At 36.9% G+C, this 24,159-nt stretch overlaps 1 protein-coding gene across 1 annotated transcript in view; it reads right to left on the bottom strand.

Moving 5' to 3' along the window:
• The window catches only part of LOC140147890 (plexin-A4-like), a 165,071-nt gene that overhangs the window by 65,694 nt on the left and 75,218 nt on the right, over positions 1 to 24,159 (bottom strand). Inside the window, exon 4 of the mRNA XM_072169669.1 lies at positions 6,385 to 7,527. Within this exon, the coding sequence (XP_072025770.1) occupies positions 6,385 to 7,497 (1,113 nt within the window). The 5' untranslated portion in view covers positions 7,498 to 7,527. The remainder of the gene's footprint in view (positions 1 to 6,384; positions 7,528 to 24,159) is intronic.

The raw sequence follows: 24,159 nt of genomic DNA, 5'->3' as shown, positions 1-24,159 counted from the left end.
CACATAATTGACACATAACTATCTTTTTTTACTGATATGGGTTAGAGGTGTGTTAAAAGTGTCACTGTTAGTTATATATTCCGTCAGCACAGTATCTGTGGTTTTAGATGTACTGAAATGTGATCAAAATCAAATTATCAGACAATTTCTATTGCATTTCTTGTCCCCGGGTTCTTGTCTTAGAAGTGTAGGACAGTGTCTTATTTGGTTAGTGTACTCGCCTCTGGTGCTTGAGGTCCCTGGTTCAATTCCCTGCGGTGGTAACTTGCTAGGGTATCAAATTGGCAACATCTGCAGAATTAAATTTAGACTTCCAACCCCTAACCCCATGGTACATTTAGAATGTGCATTGTGCAAAATTATGAACCATGATGAAAAAATCCATCCTTCAAGGGGGACATTAAGCTATATTGCACCTGTGTACAGAAAGCCATGCCTATACACATATTTCACAGTCAGTTTCAAAAAGAGTAGGGTGTTAACCCCTGACTGTCCCAAGCTGTCACAGTGCTGTTTAATGCTCTGCATGCTAGCCATGCACTTCAACGGAAAAAGGTCAAGTTTTGAAATATTTTCTCAAAATATCAAGAGCTATCTTAAGAACTACTGAACCAATACTAGGCTTGTTTGTACTCATTTTAATGCATTTTTCATGCTGATTCCAAATATGGTCATAAAAATTTACATTTCTGAAATTTTTGAATTTGCAGTCGACACCCGCGTGAAGAGATTTAAATATTCACAATCTTACATACAAATATCATGAATATGGTAAGTGCACCAATCATTTAGAAAGTAAACTGATTTTGATATCAATCATAAACAGGGGCTTCCTGATTGCCCCATTAGGCTTGTTGTCATTTTATCACTGCAGTTAAAACCAAAATATTCCTCGGTTCATGAGTACCCATGGGAGCATGGTGGCGCACGGTGTTGAGCCCTGGCAGTGCCATCTTGTTGTGCACTTGGGTATGCACTTTACCTCACTTTACCTCTCTCTACCCACAGGTGAAATGGGGGGCTGTTATGAATATTGTCCAATGAGCACCGCCCAAAAGTATGAGCATGCATGACAGCTGACATAATTCTAACGACAGCGTAATAAATGTAAAGCGCTTTGGTACATGACACTGTAAATCCCAACATTTACCATATACAAAATCTTATTTTCGTTTTATTCCGTCCCAAAGGTGCAAATTTGATCTCCTTTGAGTGAATGAATAGATATCTACTGAAATAATTATGAAATGCAATATAATTCTAGCAATTGACCTTTGATTTAATCACAATTCACAAAGCTTTTGCTATGCTTTATTATTATATTTCTTGGTGTCTGTAATGCATAACAGTCACAGTATCGCACAATTGTATCAATTTAAATTTTCAAAAAAGTTTGTCTCAGTGTCTTGTGCCTAAAATCCCCAAAGCATTTTATATATTTTTTTCTTTATTTTTTTAAAGACAAAATGGCTATACTATATGTCAGATTTCATTTTATTACATATTTAAACAATGTTGGCCCATTTTTGTTACATCCAAAAACATTGAAAATAATGAAGGGAAAAAAACAGGCCTATTTTGATGAGGAGGAAGTAAAGGAAGGAAGAAACAAAGAAGAACAAGAGAATGTTCTCAGGTGCGGTTTTGAACCCGTTACCCCTCGGGTGCCAGTCACCCGCACCATATAATGCAGTATTTGATAGGACTACACTATACCAGCTATTTTTTGTGACATGTATTTTTCATGCTTTTCACCATGTTCGCATATAAAAAATTAATAATTGTATAACTATCTGCCCAAATATATTTGTAGTATATTTATTTTCATACTTTTGCAAATAATAGCGTAACTGCTGATATTTGAAATACATAATATTAAATAATGTTAACTTGTTTTTTAATTTATTTTCTTATTGAAAAAATCTGTGGAAATATACAACTCTGCACAAATTCAGAACTAGTGAAATTGTGAAAATCACTACCCTACCAAACATATCTGGGACTGAATTCTTTTTAGAAAACCCTACAAATGTAGGTATTCAATAGAATGTGCTATAGAGCAACTTCCACCCATTAAGTGACTACTCAGCCAAGTTACAACTCAATTTCTCCCAATTTAGCATCCCCATTGTGTAGTGTCACCCTGAATCGAACCATTCTGCCAGACAATAAATGCACACTCACTCACTCTCTCTCCTCACTCATTCACTCACTGAACAAAGCATGTATGTGGCACTAAGTGAACATGCCGGTCTGTGACAATGACGATGACATTACATACATGAGTACTTCTAGTTATGCGTTGTAACTAATCAAAAGTGACATTGGCCATCTAATTTACATAACCACGCTCTCTAAGCTTGTCCCAGACCGACACAATGAGTTGTATTTTCACTGCAGGCTACAGCTTCCTTCTAATCATAACACTTTAATGCTATCAATATTTTAACCAAGTACCCCCTCCCTTTCCAACAGGTTATAACTTGTTTGTTGGCAACTGTAGGACTGGAAAGGGGGCATTCCTTTTGCTTTCCCTCTTGTCAATACAGTGTTTAAAAGGATTGCTGAACCCCTCTCTACTTAAAATGCTTCCCTTGATTTGTTAGGCCAAAAACAAAAGCATGTCTCAATCTCAAAGCTTGTGAAGATTTCAAGATCCAATCTGGAATCAGACGTAACTCTAAATAAGCTTAAGGGGGTACTACACCCCTGTGGTAAATTTATGACTATTTTTGCCTTTTTCTCAAAAAATAATAACACACTGGTAACAAAAGTTATGTATATTATTGGGGCAAGAAAGAATCCAATTACTACACTGAAATTTCAGTGACTCGAGACAAGCGGTTCGTTATTTATGATAAGAAATGAGGTACATCCTATCGGTACCTTATTTCTTATCATAAATAACGAACCGCTTGTCTTGGGTCACTGAAATTCCAGTGTAGTAATTGATTCCTTGCCCCAATAATATACATAAATTTTGTTACCACTGTGTTATTAGTTTTGAGAAATATGCAAAATAGACACAAATTATCCAGGGTGTAGTACCCCTAAGATGCTTCGGGACTTTTAAAACTTGCATTCTTATACACATAATGAAATATTTCGCTAATTTAAAAGTGTTAATCACACAATACTACCAACAAATGCTTGTAAAACATATTTTACCGATATATTTGGGTGAAAAAGTAAAATTGGCCAATTTCTGCGAGACAAATGCGCACCGCGAGACAAATGCGCACCACAAAACAAACACACACACTGCAGCTTAGAAACATAATATTTTTCAGCCTTAGGTGAGAAGACCAAAACCATACAATGTGATTCACTCAAAGTAATGAGTTGTCTATGTGTCCATTTTTATTCTTGGTAGATTAAGTTACTTTGTCCAGTGGCGGCAGAGGTAAAATTTGGGGGGGCGGTCAGGGGACAAATATATTTTGTTCCCATTTTACTGGGACTTCATTTCAGACTATGAAGGTGTGTTTTGCTATCTGATGAGGCAGTACGAGCGAATGTGCAATTTTACCCTATTGACCCCAAAACAGGGCAATTATGCTTTATCTTTTCTTCTATTATGATATTCGGGGGGGGGGGGGGACATTTGTTCCATAACCATTAAGGTATAGGACATTTTTTGGTTTTGCTACAGCCCCCGTATGAAATGTATTTAATTGTGTTTGTACTCACTCAGGTAGCATTGTGTGTGAATTTTACATCTGAACTAAGTGCTATTCTTCTTTTTTTTAGTGTCTAAAATGGCCCAAAATGAGGGTTTTTCAATATTGCCGTCCATTTCTAATCGTCACCCCCATAGACTTTACATGTAAAATAAAAAGGCTCATAAAAATTTAACAGCACTTAGTTCGGATGTAAATTCACACAAAATGCTTTTTGAGTGATTACAAAGATAATTAAATACTTTTCATTCAGGGGCTATGTGGAATATAATGTATTCCTTGTACAATGACATTTCACAATAAAATGTCCATTGGAAACAAAGGTGCTGGGGAGGGCATCATTTCCTTGCAAAACTTTGCCACCCTCCCCCCTTCCTATGCGAAAAAGGCATGGTTGAACTATGGTTAACCATGGTCAACCATGGTTCAACCATGGGTTTTGACCATGGTCAAACCATGGTCAACCATGCTTTTGAAAAATGGCACCACGGCCAGAGACCATGGTCAACCATTTTTGACCTTTTGACCATGGTCTATCTAAAGTGACCATGGTCAACCATGGTTAAAACTTAGCATGTTTGACCATGGTTGAACCATTGTCAACCATAGTAAAACAACCAGGGTTTTGACCATGGTCAACCATGTTTTTGACCATGGTCAACCATGTTTTTGACCATGGTGGTCAACCATGTTTTTGAAAAATGGCACCACGGCCAGAGACCATGGTCAACCATGGTCTATCTAAAGTGACCATGGTCAACCACGGTCAAAAATTTGCATGTTTGACCATGGTTAAGAAACAATAGCAATCAAGGAAGAAACAATAGAAAGAAACAATAGCAATCAAGCTTAAACTTTAAATTAGCACCCGATAGAGGCAGGGCCTGAAGAATGAGGGAAATTATGGGTAAATATTTAACGGAATAAACTGCATAATCATATTATTTTGATTTATTCCGTTAAAAAACTTATTTTAACTTATCAAATTACTAGTTGTTATATTCTATGGTGTCAAATATTTATTCACAACGTTGTAAATACGCATTAAATACGATTAATAACAACAGAGGGCGCTTTTTCTCATTCACTACCCAGAGTCAACCATGGTCAGGTGAGGTGATGACCGTGGCTGACAATGCTCAGCCATGCTAAAGCATGGTCGACCATGGTATACTTAAAAGTGACCATGGTCAACCATGGTCAGGTGAGGTGATGACCATGGCTGACCATGCTCAGCCATGCTAAAGCATGGTTGACCATGGTATACTTGAAGTAACCATGGTCAACCATGGTCAGGTGAGGTGATGACCATGGCTGACCATGCTCACACATGCTAAAGCATGGTTGACCATGGTATACTTGAAGTGACCATGGTCAGGTGAGGTGATGACCATGGCTGACCATGCTCACCCATGCTAAAGCATGATTGACCATGGTATACTTGAAGTGACCATGGTCAACCATGGTCAAGTGAGGTGATGAACATGGCTGACCATGCTCACCCATGATAAAGCATGGTCGACCATGGTATACCATGGTGACCATGGCAACCATGGTTGACCATGGTCAAGCCACCATGGCTGATCATCACTGACCATAGTTAACCATGGTCAACCATGTTTTGACCATGGTTGACCATGGTTGACCATGCTAGCACGGTTGACATTTCGCCTAGGCTCCGCTGCCTATGCCAGTTACAAGTTAAAATATACTGAAAATTCAAGTTTTGTTTTCTGAGATACAAGAAATTATTAAAATGCACACCTCAAACTTTCTGGAGCAGCAAAAAATTTGCTCTTTTAAATCATCATTGGGTCGCCCTGAATACTTAACCGTAACTGACTCCTTCTCTGAATGCTAATTCTTATGTAACATGTATAATGCCTTTTACAGTATAGCACACAAAATGGGCAATTCCAGTTGAAATCCATACACCCCCTGTTGAAGACATTGCCTTAAGCTTCCACATAGGGAGTATGAATTTGAAATGGGGTTACCTGAATGGAGTCTCCATTTGCAATCTACACCCCCTGTGTGGGAGATTATGATCATGTCTTCCATAGGGGGTGTATGGATTTCAACTGGAACAGTCTAATGAGAATGAAATTGGAGTAATAACCTCATTAAATATTGAGCATCCCCGTAAAACAATCACCCAAAAGATCCGTAAAACCTAAATACATGTAAATGGTGTTTTAAATAGCTCCCTGGGATTGTCGTTGGAATATATTGAATATCTTCTCCACTTAAACCCGCTTGAAAATGGAGAGCTTTCTATTGAATAAAAATCCTGGCACCGCGAAGAGGATAAATGCAAAAAAAAATATATATATAATATACAAAATTGGGGAAGATTTAAGTCTTAAAGGAAATAGTGAAAATAATATGTCATTAAAAAGCCTGTCAGTCTTTACGGCAATTATAGATTTCATTGATCGCTTGGCTTGTTTCTATAAACATTGTTAAATCAGAATTCAGCATGTCGTCATTATTCTAGAAAACCGCTTCGTGCTCGCTCACTCACTTGCCAACTAACACACAGGTCATCGATTTGCACTCTAGAAACAGAAACTCACAGAACATGTAATAAAAGAACAGGCTACGTGAATCCTTTCAACCGTGTTGAATATTCGATTGGATGTTGGATTTCACCTCCTTTTTTATCTTATAAATTCTACAGGGGACAAAAAAAAGTGGTACTTACGGTGCCTAGTCCAGGGCAGGTACTCCCATGCACATATCCCAGACCGTAGTCATTACCGTCGCTCAAGCACCCGTGAATAGCATCAATAAACTTACTCTCGACATCTTCAATTTTAAAGATACATAACGCTGAGCTATTGCTAGGTACATTTCCATCCCGTCCTGTGTTCTTGGAGAATACAGCATATAACAGTCGATCGTCGGAAGTGATCCCAAAAGAGTCGGCTAATTCCGGCCCTGCCGTGCCTACGTGTGCGGCTTGGATAAGATTATACACTGATCCATCCTTGCCTTGGCATTCTATCCATATTTCAGTGTAAGATTCAAAACTGTCTCCATCCACGCAAACTCGGCTCATTTTCGACACATAATTTCGGTCGAAAGGGTCTCCGCTAAAATCCATTCTTTGGTATGATATAAAATAGACAAATTCGTTCCAGAAAAAGCTTTTGATATAATTGATTATAAATGGATTAGTACTAACTGTATCTTGGCTAAATAACACTTTTCTATTGGATTCAATGGTGAATGGATCATCATCACCTAACGTTCTGGCACTAATGGGGGGAATACGTTTGTCAGCCATTAGATGTCTTTCGCTATTATATGTTGCGGCCACATATAAAGAATCAGAAACTATAATGGCCTCTGTGCTGGTATTTCTTACAGAAGCCACCAGATTATTATCCACTTTTAAAATCGTAATATCTTCCAATGACCTCGTCTGACATGTCCCATCGTTCTCGCTGCCGCATGTAATTAGATTCTCATTTGCATAATCAATGAGTAGCACCTTATTATAATTGATACATTCTGCGCACACCTCACAATCGTTGCATGGAATGTCTTCGTCGTGGGATTGGTCCAAATTGGTGGCAAGACTATAGAGGGCGTTTTCAGCACCGACATAAACAATGCCGTTTCTGTTATTGACGGTAAAGTGGTTGAATTTGGATAGTATATTTGGATTATCAAACTTGTTCACAATATATTTCTCGACATTACCGCTGTGACTAGTTTCAGAGAACCACAGGAGACAGAGAACCATAAAGGTTAGCCATGTTGAATATCTACATGGTCGCCATGGAAACCAAGATGCATTGAATTCATCCATTCTGATTATGTCTAGTGGCCTTCAGCTTACCTGCATAAGAAATAGAAATAGAAGAAATAAAAATATGCGTTAACTTAAAACCTATGCCGTATTGAGTGAGCACTAAGCTGTAAAAATTAAAGCACACAAAAATGATGCAAACAAGGAAGAAGTCCTATTTTTTCATTTCGCACAATATTTTTCATTTTTAGAGCCAAGTATGATCTTTTTAAATGAATTTTTACACATGTACCAACTTATATTTAATTGGAATCAGCCTTTGTCATGCTTGCATTTACAACATTAGATCCCCATGTATAGAGTTCCATGAAGATAGTGGGTTTTCTATCACTTTACCTCAATATTTTGTCTTAAACTGTACAGAAAACCTTCCAGACAGTTACTAATGTTATATTTCATAAGTTTTAGCAAATTATAACAAAATCAAATTTTTACCAAAATCGTATAGTATCACATCAAATTAGTAGTTCATGATAAATGAAATGTTTCCTCTTGCTTATTGAGTACATTACATTGTAGTTTGATTGTATGTTTGATTTGTTATTGTCAGATTTTGGCACACATATTGCTCATTATAAAAAAAAATGACACTTATAGCTAAAAATAGCAAAAACATTTTTCAATGACACAAATTTCTCATGACATTACAGTAGTGGTAGTTCATATAAAATTTTCCCTGTCATACTTGGTCACAATAATTTGTTGGTACGAAATCACATATAACAATTTATTTCAAAAAGGGTTTCTCCCGGCCAGCGATTTAGTCTGTGGGTATATTAAGATTTAGGCTGATTGCGCAATGGCATCATGTCGAATGGATGCATGCGCAGTGGTTTTCCTCTTGGTTTTCCTAGTGAGATTGAGTGAGTTTTAGTGCTAATATTCATGTTAGTCATGTTAGTAGCACTTCTGCATTTTAGGCAAATGGCTTGGGCAGAAATAGGTTTCAAAAGCAAATACATATAATGTCGCTTAGACTATCAAGTTTTCTCCATGGCTCCGGGGGTCACTCCCATTGTGGCCTGTACACCATCCGCGATAATCAACTTTTGAAAAGCACCCTAAACAAGGATTTAACCCTTGGCTAAAACGACACCCTAAACAGGGATTTCATTCCTAACATCAAATATCATACCCTAAATTTCATTTCCGCGTATTTAGAAATTCGCAATTTTGCTACCCTTTTTTCCAATTTTTCATGTTTTTGACACCCTAAACGCGATCTGCCAGATCGTGCCTACCCACAAAAAAACCCTTTTTACGCGCTTTTCATTATCGCGGATGGTGTACAGGCCACAATGGGAGTGACCCCCGGCATGGCTCCCAGCATCATAATAATTGCTCTCTGTCATGTCTGTTGTAATTGTTCATTAAATAAACTTGATTAACTATTCAACATAGTCCGACGAGTAGGACCTGTTTTTTTCTTAGTCACCAACTATACTCTAACTCTGATCGCTAACCACAAAAATACACTAACCGCCTCCCGAAAAAAAAGTTTTTTTTTTTAGGTAGTAGCAGTCACTGGACTTTCGCGATTAGTCTTTCTTGCACCATGTCAGATAGTGATCATAGTGTGAAATGAGTATAGTCTGGTAACTTAGAAAAAAAGGTCCTACTCGTCGGACTAATTCAACAAGTTCTTCAATATTATAATGTAAAAACATTACAACAAATTATAAGCAACATCTTCACATGAAATTGCATATGAGGAAATTACTCTCTTCAAACAAATGAAAATGAAGAAAAACATTTCAAAAAGACACACTTCATCAACAGCACATAATTATCTAATACATACATCAGATGCACATGTCCTACACTGTAAAAAACAATATTACCCAAAGTAAGATTAAACTTCAACAGTTAAATTAAAATTACGAGGAAAAATGTTTATAACCATTTTTCTTGTAATTTACAATTTTCCTAACAATGGATAAACTTAAATCAAATTAGGTTTGAATGTTTTCTCTAGAGTGTGGATCAGTGGAAGTCTTGCTTCTGGTGCATGAGGTCTTGGAAACTTGCTGGGATATTGTTGACCTGGACAAAATATAGTCTCAATTTAATTGGCAACATCTGTACATTAAATTCAGAATGGTGCATTTTGAGTTAGGTATCTGAACTATGAGGGAATTCTGTCCTTTGGAGGGGACGTTAAGCCATCGGTCCCATGTATAGAAGGTCCATACACAGGCTTTGTACTGGGACTCTGAAACTGTATGAGGATCCAAGATATTTGTGTGCTGCTCCCTTGCTCGCTATTCCAGGGCGTCGCGGTTTGCAAATGGGCACTACATGTAGTTCTACTCCCGGGGGGTTCTCAACTTTGGTTTTGGTAGGGACGTGCAGCTGAGATTTTGGAAGTGGACCCATAAATATACCAATTTTTCAAGAAATTTGGACCCATTGATATACCAAAAGTCAAAATTTTCGGCCCGAATTTAACCAAAATTGTCTTAGTTTTTACAAATTTTCCCAAAATTTTGGGAAAATTTTGAAAATTTTGGCTATATTAAGGAAAAATTGGGCTGTTTTCCGAAAAAATTGAGAAAATTTTGAAAAAGGACCCATTCATATACCAAAATAGGCTTTGAAAAAGGGGTCATTGATATACCAGAAGGCGAAAATGCTACCCATGTTTGCGGCACATCCCGTATGGTCATTTGTACTGAGTACCCCCGGTTCTACTCCCAACCCACCGGTGTTCAAATGTACCCAATGGATATCAGCTTCATAAGCGGCGTTTTTGAGTTATCAAGGGTTATCAAACCCAAACAAATCAAATCAAAATTGACAAATTAGCTGATATTTGACCTAACCCAATTCCCATGGGTAAAGGAGGATTTACACAACATTATTTACAGTGTACAAACATTCATAAATTCAAGTTTCCATGTTGTCTCACTATGAATACAATCAATGAGTACCTGTCTGATTAATAATTCAAAATGCTTCAAATTTCTCACTTCACTTGAGAAATCCAGGAACAATCCCAGACTGCTAAAAGCACATACTTCAAGTGAATGTTATACAATATACACTCAACTTTCTTGGCAAATAATAAAGATGATTTTACAGTATTCAAATTACATTTTGTCGTAATTTTTTTTCTTCGTCAAGAGGATTTGACTCTCAAAAATGAAACAAGCATAATGTGTTTAACCACAGATTTTAAATATTTAAAATCTATGGTTTAACTCAATACAGTCATTTTGACAGTCTGCAGTTTTTTGCTGGGAGGGTGGAAGGCTGTGAGTATATAATGGTGTTTGCACCCCCGGGTTTGCGCCACATCAAGCTTCCCCCTCCCCTGTGACTTTCCCCACGACACACCCCCCGACATACATCCCTCTGTAATCACCCTCCAAATTTGGATGTACGATATTAGACAAGCAAGATGAGTTGTTTAGCCTGCTGTATACATTTAGTTCCGGCTCAAAATACATGGAAGCTAAATGTGATTTTCCCTTTCAACAAAATAGTCGCATGAAAAATATTTCTCAATGGCAAAGATTGACACGGGAGGGCCTACATTTTCTGAAAACTTTTCAACATAGCCCTCATAATCACAAAGCATTTTTAATTTGAGCTCTGAATTCAGTTTCTTACAATCTAACCACGGACATCGGATATAAATGCATGTTGTGGGTAAATTTAAATTTGCATTCTTGCCTCTCAAGGGCAAACTATTATTATTGTTGACTATGACAGCCAGTGGCAGCAGCAGAAAGAAATGGGGGGGGCATTTTTTGGGAAAAGTAAATTTCAGGGGTAGGGGGGCAAAGATCAACAAATTTTGTGCAAAATTACAGCAAAAAGTGAACATTTGGGTAATTTTGGGTTTTTACTGGAAGGGGCAAGAGTTCTGACTAGGGCATCTGCCCCCCCCTATGTCCCCCTCACATGTGCTGCCACTGCTAACAGCAGTGCAATTACGAAATTAAATTCTGTGCAATTTGCTAGTCCATTGCACCAAGTCATAAAAAATACATGGACAGTCCACACTTCCTGGTGTGTCCACTTAGATAGAAAAGCTTCATTGTGTGTCCTCGTTTGGTGGTGTTACCAACTCGCACACATACATTGACTTGGTATGTAAGAATAAAACGGGTCTTGTTGCCTCTTAAGTAACTAGAATTGTGAAAGGAAGCTACGTGCATTAGTAACATCAGAATTATCTGATAATCTATTTAAAAAGAGTCAATTTCGTAAACTGCATCATAAGCATTGCATAACATCCGATGAAAGTAATCCGTTTTACATGTATGTGTCTCAATATGAAAATTTTGCATAGTTACAAAATGTGCTTAATCAATTATTCACAACAATTATTCAACACTCACCTTACGAATATAGATAGGAATATAAGTTCAGGATTTCAGACCAAAAGGATGCAATGCTTGGGTCTGAAGAGAGCTAGCATACTAAGAATTATGGGTCTATCCTAAAACATCCTCAGTAAAATTGTGAGTCGTATGGTGGATATTTCTGCATTAATGGAATCTTTGAATAAAAACTAAAAACTAACAGTCTTGAAGACTTTTAAAATAGTCTTAGTGAAAAATTCCATTAAAACAGGGATATTTGGGAGAGGGGAATTTGAAAATGTTAATATTAATATGAAGATATATGGAGATATATCCGAGATATTGAATTCATGAAGTATGATACCCACCATATGCGTAGTCCAACATATACTAACTAAATTAAAGGGATACACGCTCTTTGATGAACAAAAAAAAGATCCAAAATGGTTCTAAACTGTCCTCCTGGGAGATCACTTGAACCCAGTCAAAAAAGGTTCCTGAAACTTCAAGAACCTTTTGGAGGACCATTACAGGTTCTGCAACCTCTTTAGAGAACCAAAAATGGCTCATCATAGTGAACAAAGATCCTTTATTGGCTCCTTTTAGGAACCATCATGGCTTCTCCTGAGAGGACAAATAAAGAACCCTTAGACAACAAACAAAACCCATATTATGGGCCCGAAAGATCCAGAAATTGGGGATAAAATGTTTCCTGTACAAATTAATGTTGACCTGAAAATTTAAGAACCTTTTTTTTGTATTTCAAAATATTTACAGACTCTAGTGATTTTTAAAGACAGTTGAAAAAAAAAAAAGGAAAAAAATGCCAGGGTGGATGAAGCTCTGTCCGCACTTAAACCAGTGGGTTTTGTCGCCTTATGCAACCGTTTTCTAAGACTAGTAAGAGTGCATGGTTCTCCCAAACCCCACAAAGTAGCCACATAGACAAGCACGGTGCATTAATGCCAGTCTGTGTGCAACTAAGTATCCATCGTATCTAACGAAGCGTATACGTCACTTAACAATAATCCAATTATCACTTGTCAATCATATACTCATTTTTATTATCCCTAATTTATCTCATAACCACTAATAACCATGATTTATAGGTTTAACATGCAACACCTCCATAGTCCTACAAGGTCAGACGCAATTTTCCCTTTTCACCCACCTACAATCCGAAAATACAAAAGACACTAAAGGACTAACAGGTGCATGCCCACAGGATGGCTTTGTGTGGGTGGCCTGTGATTAAGCCGAAAATGTGACAAATCCTCCTTTTTTGGGCACATTTTTAACCAGTCAGCCCACTGGGTATGAATATGGTAAACGGGTGCACTTCCAGCCCCCTGGGGGTTGAGGGCTTCTGGGTACGCCTCCTGTAACAGCAACAGTTCTAGTCCTATGTGTTAGAATCTGTTCCTCCCTTTGATACAACCTACTGTATTTAAAGTGTGATATTTTTTGCGGCCGTAATTTTTTTTTTTTTTTTGTTTAATCATTTTTGAGATTATGAACAGTTACACATTAAAGCTTATGGGTAAAAATTATTTCATGGGTGAAAATTATTTTCACTGGTGTATAATTTTACGTTTTTAAAATAAATTGCGAAAAGTGCAAAAATAAAAACATGGCAAGTATTTCCCACTATACAGTATCCCTATGGAACACAAAGGCTCAAAGATAACCAAGAAGAACCACTGCAGTGGAATATAACTATTTTGGAAAGGTTTTAGGAATTTTGTGGTTCTTCTGAGACATTCAATGGTGAATAAATGTTGAGTGATCATCTCTTAAATAAGAAAAAGAATTAAAATCACTAGTTGGACTATGCATATCTTGGAATTTTTTGGTTCTTATTCTTAATCATGTTAATTTTTGGCAGTCTTTGATGTATGACTTGTAATGGTGGATGACCATGCTCAGAATAAATGGTGTTTGACTTGTAGTGTATAAAATTATCCAGGAAAATTTCATTTGTAAGACTTATCCAAGCATGGCTGGTAAATGTCATTGAGAAATTAATTTACCATGGAATAATTAAAATAAATGGTTATTGCATCTGAACCAGCCAATGTGAGCTTACACCTGATTCATAAAACACAAGTTAGGAAATTTTAAAATTTAATAACCATAAAACAAATAACACTTCATGATCCATAACAAATAGGCCTATAACCATCATGATAACCCATTGGTTCAATGAAAGGTCATTCAACTTTTTTGCTATTTTCTCATACCTAAAAAGTCTATATCTTTTCTACCCCCACTCCCTCCCCCTCCCTCATGATATGTAGGCCTACACAAAAATGGTGATGTCTGATTTTCTGCCATACCCTATGAATGGAGAGGGGGAGGGCACATAAACAGTTTTAACTGTTTTCAGTTTTTTATTTTAAAGATTGCTCCAAGTTTTGTTGCAAGTTCACTACAAAATACGATTGTAAACAATGACTTATTATACGGTTTGTAGGCTCATTCTGTTAAATATCAGCGTTGGGTGTACAAATTACAAACGGGTAAAACATATTGTGAATTTTATGCCCCAGATATGAAAATTCAAATATGTAAAAAAAATGACCCTATTTAGTCAGATTTGTGGGTCAGTTGAAAAAGAGCAATACAAAAATATTTTGATCCTAAATAGTGTTTAATGTATAATTAATGCAAGTAGTATTTAACTCACAAATTTACTTCTGCATGTTTTCATTTCAATCAATCAACAACATATAATTTCAAATGGAAAATGTAAACTTGAACCCTATAAGTATTTCACTGACAGATGCAAATATATCCTAATATAACAATGCAAACAAACCTAAAAACAAACCAAAATTTTGATGAAATTCAAAGGTACTGCATTTGTACATATCATAATCAACTACAATATATAAACCCCAACTGCAATATATAAACCCCAACTGCAATATATAAACCCTGATAACACCCTGACATTTAAAATACCATGCCTTATAGTACTCACAATAAAAATCAGAATTACGTATTGAAAAAAATATCAAATTTCTATTTGTTATGTTCACAAATACAAGAAGCTTTTTTTATGATAATGACAGAAATCATCTCTACAAAGTAGTTTTTCTTAGATTCAATCATCCCCAGGTCCGCACCACCTCACCATAGCAAAAGAAAGTAATTGACAGTTTTATCAAATGTACTTATTACAATTGGCAATGTCCAATGGTATAGGACCTGCACATAAGAGACATAAAATGATTCAATCATGACCTACAAACACTAAAAAGACAAGCTAAAAATTAATCTTACAATACATGCCCATCGAGGCTATGAACAGTTTTGTAATATATCTCAGAATCGTCAAATACGTCAGTTATGCCCTTCTGTCATGGAAGGGGCGGCATAGTCAAGAGTTAAATTTGTGTAACCTGTCATCCAATTTTGCGCTTCAAATTACTTTTCATCACTTGACATACCTTGTATATTGAATCCATCAATTCTCCACTCTGCGAAAAGAAAAACATATCACTCTCCTCACTAGTGTTATTCTTGTACACTACAAAGTGTTTATTTTATTCCAATATTTGAATTTTTACCACGATTGTCGATAATAAACCGCAGTGGGGGTACGTAATTCGTCGACATATTTTTGTAGATAGCTTTTAGTGTTCTAGATAACCCCCGTTGCATGACGGTGGCTTGGAAGCCTATACACACACATAAGCTCTCGAAAATCTTCGCATTGTGCACGCACTCCAAAGACATCCCATACACAAGAAACTCAAACTTAATCACATTTACCAATATTTCTTACACGGCAAATCATCGTTGTATATGCCGCAAGAAACCTAATCCGTGGAAGAATACTCCAATCCAAGAGAAGAATACGAGAAGCCGCCGCACTTTACGAGGATTTGAAATACAATAGGAAGAGGCTGAGTCACTCTTGCTTAAAATTCCCTTGATGGGGGTGGGATTCAATATAGCTATGATACATATGTATATCAGTCAAATCTATGACAATTTCTAACCAAGGTCACTAACTATATTGAAACACAATGACAAGCCAAGTCCATTGCAATTTTCATATGACTTTAATTGCAAATGAGGCTATGCTTAAGTATCTTGTGCTCGTTCAAAATAGATCAACGGTTGATGATGACATACGATGAGGGTGTCATTACCGAAATAGAACTGAATGAATTCATCATCAAAAATCACAGCTGACAAGCTTAGTTAAAGTTGGCCCATGTTTCCAATCAAAACATTTGATGTACATATTTCCCTAATCAATCAAGTTCAATACTGATATACTAGTATATGATTGCTTACCTACCTTCCTCCTTGCTTGCCTCTTTGTATACAATTGGATATGACAAACACTACATACAAGTACCCCAGGGGATTTCACCCCGTCAAGGATAAAATGACGTTCCTCCAATCACAAAAAACACAGGTTTTGTCATCAAAATTGCTTACATGTCTACGATTTTACGTTCGATGTGACAAAGAGCTCAGACAATAGTAAATGGAAAGAGGAAGCAAACAAAAGAAACTGATAATTTGGCAGTACTTAATTCGTTTCATACATGATGGACGTACAAGATAAGTTTATCTGCTACTTCCACAAACAAATGTGGTTGGCTATTCAAGTCTAATTTGGCAAATTTGATTGCTACACAGGACAAAAATAACAAGATTTAGGGGGAAAAAGTTCAAAAGTGCATTAGATTTTATGGATGGCTTCCTGTGTTCTATATAGCACTTGCTATAAGGGTTTCTATTGCCATATGTGACCAGATGTGCGTAAATGACACGGATGTCAGCAATGTAAATTTGCAGTAGGGGCTAAAACATGCATGATGGATGTTGCATGAAGATTAAAATCTTTTTGATTTTTGAAAAACACAATCATACTTTGATATCTGATGATCAGAGGTAGAAAAACTTGCACATTTCCCTGTTCATACTACGCCGCAATTCGGGGCTGCAATAGCTTTGTGGTGTGGTGCGTTGCCAATATATCGATTACTTTTTGCCGCAACTCAACGCAACTCGTCACATTTCCAAGTTTAAATGTATTTAACTTAATTGCGATACTGCAATGCAGTACGATGCAGTGTGGCAACGCACCACACGGACCACAAAGCAATTGCAGCATAGTATGAACGGACCTGTATTGGGTTTTGAACTTCATATTCTTGGAAGTCATGAAAGAAAAATGCCAAATGAAAAACATGTCAAGTAATGTAAAAATAAATATCTCTTGAAAATTAAGGAATTTAAGAAATAAGCTCTTCTGTAGGAATATAATACAGATTGCCGAACATATTTTTTTTAAAAACTTGCAAAATATTTTTGAATTTTTCATCTGCTCAACTTCCAAGATACAAAGTCATTTTATTTAAGAAAATTTACCATCTTTCCTTTATGCCACTTATAAAAAAATCATTTGTTTACATTTTCAACCTCAACGTAAACTCAAGATTCAAGTCCTTCACCGTACAACAAAAACACAATACAAAAAGAAGAGATAAAACCCATCTAGAGCATCCTGAGCTCCGGGCCTGACTGAGCTGATACTGGTTAAGTGTAATAATAGACGGCATCCATCAACCTTGATGGTACCTAAAAGAATTCCGGTATAAAGAAAAATCACATACCTATTGAAGCAGCAATGTTGTCTACCACCTCTTAATCAGTATAGAATGAGGACAGGCAAATAAATAGAAAACAATTTAGCTAATCAAACCTCATACAGGAAAAGAATCACGACAGTAAATCGGCAATTCATTACCGCGTTGTGGTTTTGATTGCGTCCTGACAGCGGCTGGCCCGGCTATCCTAAGTAGTCTGGTCAAATTCAGCCTTGGATCTTGTTTTTATTAGGTATGTCACAGTGGCTGCACAATAATTCTGCCACACTGTGCATGCAAGCATAACAGTGAATTGAAAAGCGGCAAGCTTCAAAGTTGACCAATTTTAGAAAACATCATGTCAAAAAATGAATTTCCTCGCAATGCTTCATTTATCCAAAATGTTTGAATTTGTAATATATGGTGTGTGAAGCCTTTCCGAGGCTACCATCGGGTCCGCAAAAATTAAATATTGTTTTGTTTAAGAGCTACTGCCTGTTTTTATGGATTTTTGAAGATCGCTCATAAATCAGTAAATATAGGCCTATTGAAGTAAAGGAACTACCACCATTTAGCTGAAATACTAATCTTTCTTAGCATGTAAATTAATTCCGTCGACAACAAATGAAACACTTCCCTAAAACCAGTTGAAGCAAAACATTAATCAATGTTTTTTTTAGGGAGTAATTTTCCAAACCACAATAGCTCTAAGCCATTGTGTGTGTCCAAGGCCATACTATTTTTGCATACGCGGTACAGTAAATTGCTGTTCACTTTACCGATTGTCCTCCTGTGTTAATCCAGATGACAAAATGTTAATTTAAAGTCTCATTGCAACTGAATTTTAATATTTACTTTTCGGACTTGGCTTTGAGTAATGGTGACACATACCATGTTTACAGTAAAATGAAAATTATATTCTAGACACCGTCAAAATGTCAATCTTTTTATTTTTTTGTATTGTTTTTAAAGAATTAACTGCAGTTCATTTATTCAACCTCATAACAGGATCATACTTAAAAAATTATGATGAATGAACAGACGTTCATTAAATATTGAGAAAAACCTAAAATTACTCATGCCTAATTTGCATAATAATAGCATAAATACATAATTAGCTGTAATTACCTAATTTGCATAATTAATTACTTTTTGTGTATTTTTTGTTATCAATTGAAAGAACGTTGTATACATATGTGTGCAAAAAAACCCGCACCTTTATATCATGTACGGTTTTCTATTGGCATCAATTTTGCATATTAATTAGCTGAACTTAGTCATTTTTTTGAGATTTAATTTGTCTGCAGATTGGCGAAATTGCTAAAATAGTATATTTGGTTAATTTATTATGATTATTCAATGGTAGATTTTTTAATTTTGTTTTCTGTAACGAAGTCAGGAAAGATAGGCATTTAACATGTGATATTTAAATTAACGCTGCTTTTTGAAGCAAGCGTCCAAATATACCTTCAAAATCTCGAAATGTGCCAATTTTGTCATTACAGCCATTTGTGGCAGGATTTCATTCCATCTACGAGCATCTTTAAATTGACACTACATCACAATGCATTGACCGATTTCAATTCTGTTTTTGATTTTGATGCTTTAATAAAGCTTAATAATGTAGGAACATTAAATAACGTGTTTCTGCTGCGATTATTTTTGTTGTGATATGCCTATTTTTATGCTTTCACGTCATGTTTTCCATTCGAATTGTAATTATACACAAGTTACTGAACGCTTTTTTTTTCTTTCAGCAAATTATACACAGTACGCTGCATGGCAGGCAGAAATAATCATGTTGAAAAGACCACAGCAACTTCAACTGCCAATTATTCAGAATGGTTAATTTGTCAACCAGACTTAAAGGAACATACATGGGTTCCACCATCTTATTTGTTAAGCTTAGGAGTCGAGACATATATCTATGCAATATATTAGGATAATCAAAATGATCTCACAAGTATTACAAAACAAAATCTATTTACAATGGAACCTCACTGAAACAAAATTGTCAGGGCCTCTGTAGTTTGTGTCAGGATTTTGTGTCCAGTCTTTATAATGTATAAAATAATGCTTTGGATTTTTTGTCATTTTGTGAAATCAAGAATTTTGTGGAACAGATTTTTTGTTTTAAACAAGTTTGCACTGTAAAAGTTTCATGCCCCAACATTTGGCCCAGCAAGATACAATGGAACTTGCCCAGAAGAATTTGTGGAAATGTAAAGAAACCAATAACTTTTTTAAATTATTTGAATTTGGTCACTGAGCCTAATTGCTCTTGAAATTGGGCTATTCCAGATGAAACCTAAGCTTCCAAAGAAAATGTCAGTCCCCCTCCCCCCAAGACAACAGGATAACTTATATTACATTCACCAATAACCATGTATGCACATCTGTCTGTCTCTATCCATCTCTCTCCTTCTCCCTGATTCTCTCTCTTATATTCTCTTATAAAAAGTATATGAATTCTATCAAACATAACCTGTAGGGCCTGCTGCACTAAACCAAATCACAAAATATGATAACCTATAGCAATACTCCTTTAAAATATTTAGAGTTGTACACATTTCTGTGCTGTGCGCATCTTTAGTCTCTGTATGTACTTGATCACGTATCTTACTGACACCCCATAGGGTTTCATAAGAACTGTCACTTGCCATTATGTGGAGCCTGGTTCACATATTAAACCCACTTTGCCTTAATACTCAAGACCATTTCAAACACAGCTAGCTAAATTTGCACTAGGTGCACATTTTAATACTCTACTAGTACTAGTTCAAATGTGAGTTTTCCAGAATCTACAGACAACTTACATTTTTTCTTCTTTTTAAAAATAAAGAAACACAGAATACCTTCGATGGTCACGTGTAGAAGTTATTTAGCATGCACAGTACAGTACCGAGGCACATGTCAGCCGGGGACAATTTGCGGCTATTTTATATGCAATACAAATACCAAGTTCCTCTATCACCGCGCTGTCCTGCATCAAAGGTAAACTTCATTGAAGGAAAACATTCATCAATATAATACGAAAACAAAGTCAAGAATAAAAGCTTATAGCGTCGCTAAACCACACCGCAGTCTTGTTGGTTTATACTTCTTGTTTACATCACTTTATATTCACAAGTAAAACTTATACTACATCAGTACAGTATGGACGGTTAGATCCGATGTTTATTAAACCAAGTTTATCTCAGGTCAACAGGACTATTCCAGTTGAAATCCATACACCCCCTATGAAAGACATGACCTTAATCTCACACACAGGGGTTGTTGATTTCAAATGGAGTCACCCATTCGGTTAAACCAGTTTGAAATTGGCACTCCCTGTGCGAAATATTAAGGTCATGTCTTTCATAGGGGGTGTATGGTTTTCAACTGGAATAGCCCATTTATTATTGAAGATAGCATCTCAATATATAGGATATAGAGATAGCGTTAAAATGAAGAAATTATATAGCAGTATAATACTGGTGATGCACTGCCGATGGGTATGCTCCCAAGGGTACTAGAAATTGCAGGTCTTTGGGAACTGACAAGGTATTGGTGAAAGGGGAGTCTTTCAGAGCTGGGAACCGGCAAAATCAAGGGTCTTTCGCCTTAAAAAAAACCCACAGAAATTAGAGGAATAAACAATTTATTGGTCTCTTAGAGCTGAAGTTATTCTTTCAGCAAGGATGAAAACGAGCACTGACATAATTTCCTGAAACTGCTTTAACTGAAAATGTCCCTATAATTTGTACAGGGAAGATGCAAGCAAAATTCCCTGAAGATTTACATCCTTGTTTCAGCACTCTGATTTGGTAAAATTCAGGTGTCTTTAGCCCCGGGTCTTTAGGAGCTGTGCCATCCAAAAACAAAAGTATTTCAAGGGAAATCAACATTTGCATTAAGTGAGATGCACATGTGCCTTTATATTTCATGTCTTTCTGCAAAATTGCAACTAAACTTGCGATAACTTGTCAGTGCATAACATTTTTACATCCTACTTCTCTCCCCCGCTTCCTTTTCAAGTAGTTGATGATTATAGGAAAGGATGAGCACACCTTGCCAGCCTCGAAACAATTTCTACCACGCTGAATAACAACATTTTCTATGCATATTGATTTGACTACATATTTACATAGACAGGTGTTTGTTTACTTCTTCCGTATTTGGTGGTGTGTTTTTTTACGGAATAGCTATTAATCAACAAACTCATCGGAACAAATTTCAACACGCCTGAGACTATTTTCTGCTGTGATGAATAACCAACATATTCTCTATTGATCGCTTCATGAATTTGGCTGTTCAATTTGAAATCCATATACCCCCTATGGAAAACATAACTTTAATCTCCAACACAGGGGGTGTAGATTTCAAATTAAGTCACCCATTCAGGTAACCCCATTTGAAATTCACACTCCCTGTGTGGAAGATTAAAATTAAGATCATGTCTTCCATAGGGGGTGTATGGATTTCAACTGGAATAACCCAGTTTAGAGCAGACAACACTGAATGGGTCACTCCATTTGAAATTCACACTCCCTGTGTAGAAGATTAAGGTCATGTCTTCCATAGGGGGTGTATGGATTTCAACTGGAATAGCCCAGTTTAGAGCAGACGACACTGAATGGGTCACTCCATTTGAAATTCACACTCCCTGTGTAGAAGATTAAGGTCATGTCTTCCATAGGGGGTGTATGGATTTCAACTGGAATAGCCCATTTTGGAGCAGACGACACTGAATGGTCACTCCCATTTTAAATTCACACTCCCTGTGTGGAAGATTAAGGTCATGTCTTCCACAGGGGGTGTATGCATATCAAATGGAACAGCCCATTTGTATTAACAGGTGTTTGTTTCATGGAGCACATGATTTTCATCACTAAAAATCAATCAATAAATAATACTCCATAAGTAATGAGTACATGCATGTGCTAATATGTCGTAGTATATCTCTCTCCCGTGGCGGTGGAAACGTCGTATAATAGTACAAAGCGATTTGTGTCTACAAATAGGAAACTACTTAAAACGAGAAGCGCTACTTGTGGATGTTTGCTACGAGCAGGTCTCTTCATCAACAGAAGTACAATTTGGGGTGTAGACAACCTGGGTGAAAAAAAAAAATCACCATCGCTTAAATATTCCTTCATGTGATTCAAGCAAAAAGGTTTTTTTTTCTTTCTAAATACCAAGATTACCATTTAAATAGGGTCATGAATTCCATAGCAGAGCGGTATTTGCTTCTTTACCCTACAACCCTTGATTAAGCTTCTTGTCGCAAATTAAGACAACTACTAAAGTCGTGTTCACATTGTCAGACGTACGCCCAGCAGCACTTGGTTGGCAGATGCTGGGAGTAGCGGTAGGCGCTGCCAGGAGTAAGTGCAGTCTGAACGATGGTCAGCGTAAGTTCCGCCGTCATATGTCCGACGATTTACTCCTGAGCGAGCTGGGTGTAACCTCCGCCAGGCGTAAGTTGCAATGTGAACACTGCTACTCCTGGCACCCGGTGTAAGTTTGACCTTTTCTTTTATTGGTCGGAACTAAGAAATTACATATCGCATGGTTGAAAAAGGTCACAGAAACACAGGATGTGGTAGCCAATGCTTTCGCCGACCAGAAGTGAATGCTTGGTGGAAGTAGTAGTGCTAGGAGTAGGCTAGGTGTGGACACGCGGTAGGAGTAGGGAAAATATTTGTGGAATTTTGATCAATGTTAGCGTAAGTTTACGCCGGGTGTAACTCAAAATGTGAACACGACTTAAGTCATGCGAGTAGTTTTTTGCTGCTAGTCATCAGGTTTTATGCAAGTACATGTACTTGAAGCTAACTTATACAGGACTTCACCCTCCCCTGTCAAAACATGCTTTCCTCTAGTGACTGTATACCCCACACTAGTTTCACTGTCGGCCTCTGATGGTAATAGCAGACATACTTTTCAATGAATAAAAAAGTTTATTTCCCCATGTGTATGGATAGAGTGACGTCATATATCAGAATAAGTGCTATCTTCAGTAGATAGCACATATTTACAAATTAACACATTACAGGTAAATTAAGTATTTCTTGGCCAAACTGGAACATGCGGGTTGCGTCCATGTAGCGTACTAAGCGTGTACGCAATGTAATGCGTGTGTATGCTTTCTTCTGTACCGTGCTATGTGTGTGTGTGTGTTTATCGCGGAGCCACTAGCGTTCATAGTGTTCGATCTTGGCCAAGAATTACTTTAATTTACCTGCAGTTTGGATGACATGTCATAAGAACAAAATATAGTACATATATTTAAATATGGGTCGATAGGGATACTAAAACAACAACCAGGCAACAACAGTGCCCCAGGCCCGTACGCAGGATTTTTTTGGGGGGGTGCTGATTTTGAAAAAGTGGACTTTTTTCCAAAGGGGGGGGGGGCGATTTTGTGAAAAGTGAAAAGTTATCCCCCCAAATTTGGTCCTTTTTTGACCAAAAAAATGTAAAAAACCTGATATTTTTTGTTCGCTACGCTAGAAAATTCTTAAATTTTGGGACTTTGTGTATACTTTTGCAAATTTGGGGAGGTGCGGTCGCACCCCCCCTGCGTACGGGCCTGCAGTGCCCCAAAATGGCATACTAGTACATCAAAGGGAAGTATGAATGGAATTGAATATCTCAAGGCAAACTGACAAACCAGTGGCCACATTTGCTGCGTGATGTTGCTGGAATATAGATGACTTATAATAGTGATCAATTAATTTATACTTTGATCAGTTTGT

This window comes from Amphiura filiformis, chromosome 3 (genome assembly GCF_039555335.1).
Source record: "Amphiura filiformis chromosome 3, Afil_fr2py, whole genome shotgun sequence".
In the NCBI taxonomy this organism is placed as follows: domain Eukaryota; kingdom Metazoa; phylum Echinodermata; class Ophiuroidea; order Amphilepidida; family Amphiuridae; genus Amphiura; species Amphiura filiformis.
The sequence above is the reverse complement of the archived record's forward strand: the minus strand, read 5'-3'. Positions and strand labels throughout refer to the sequence as shown.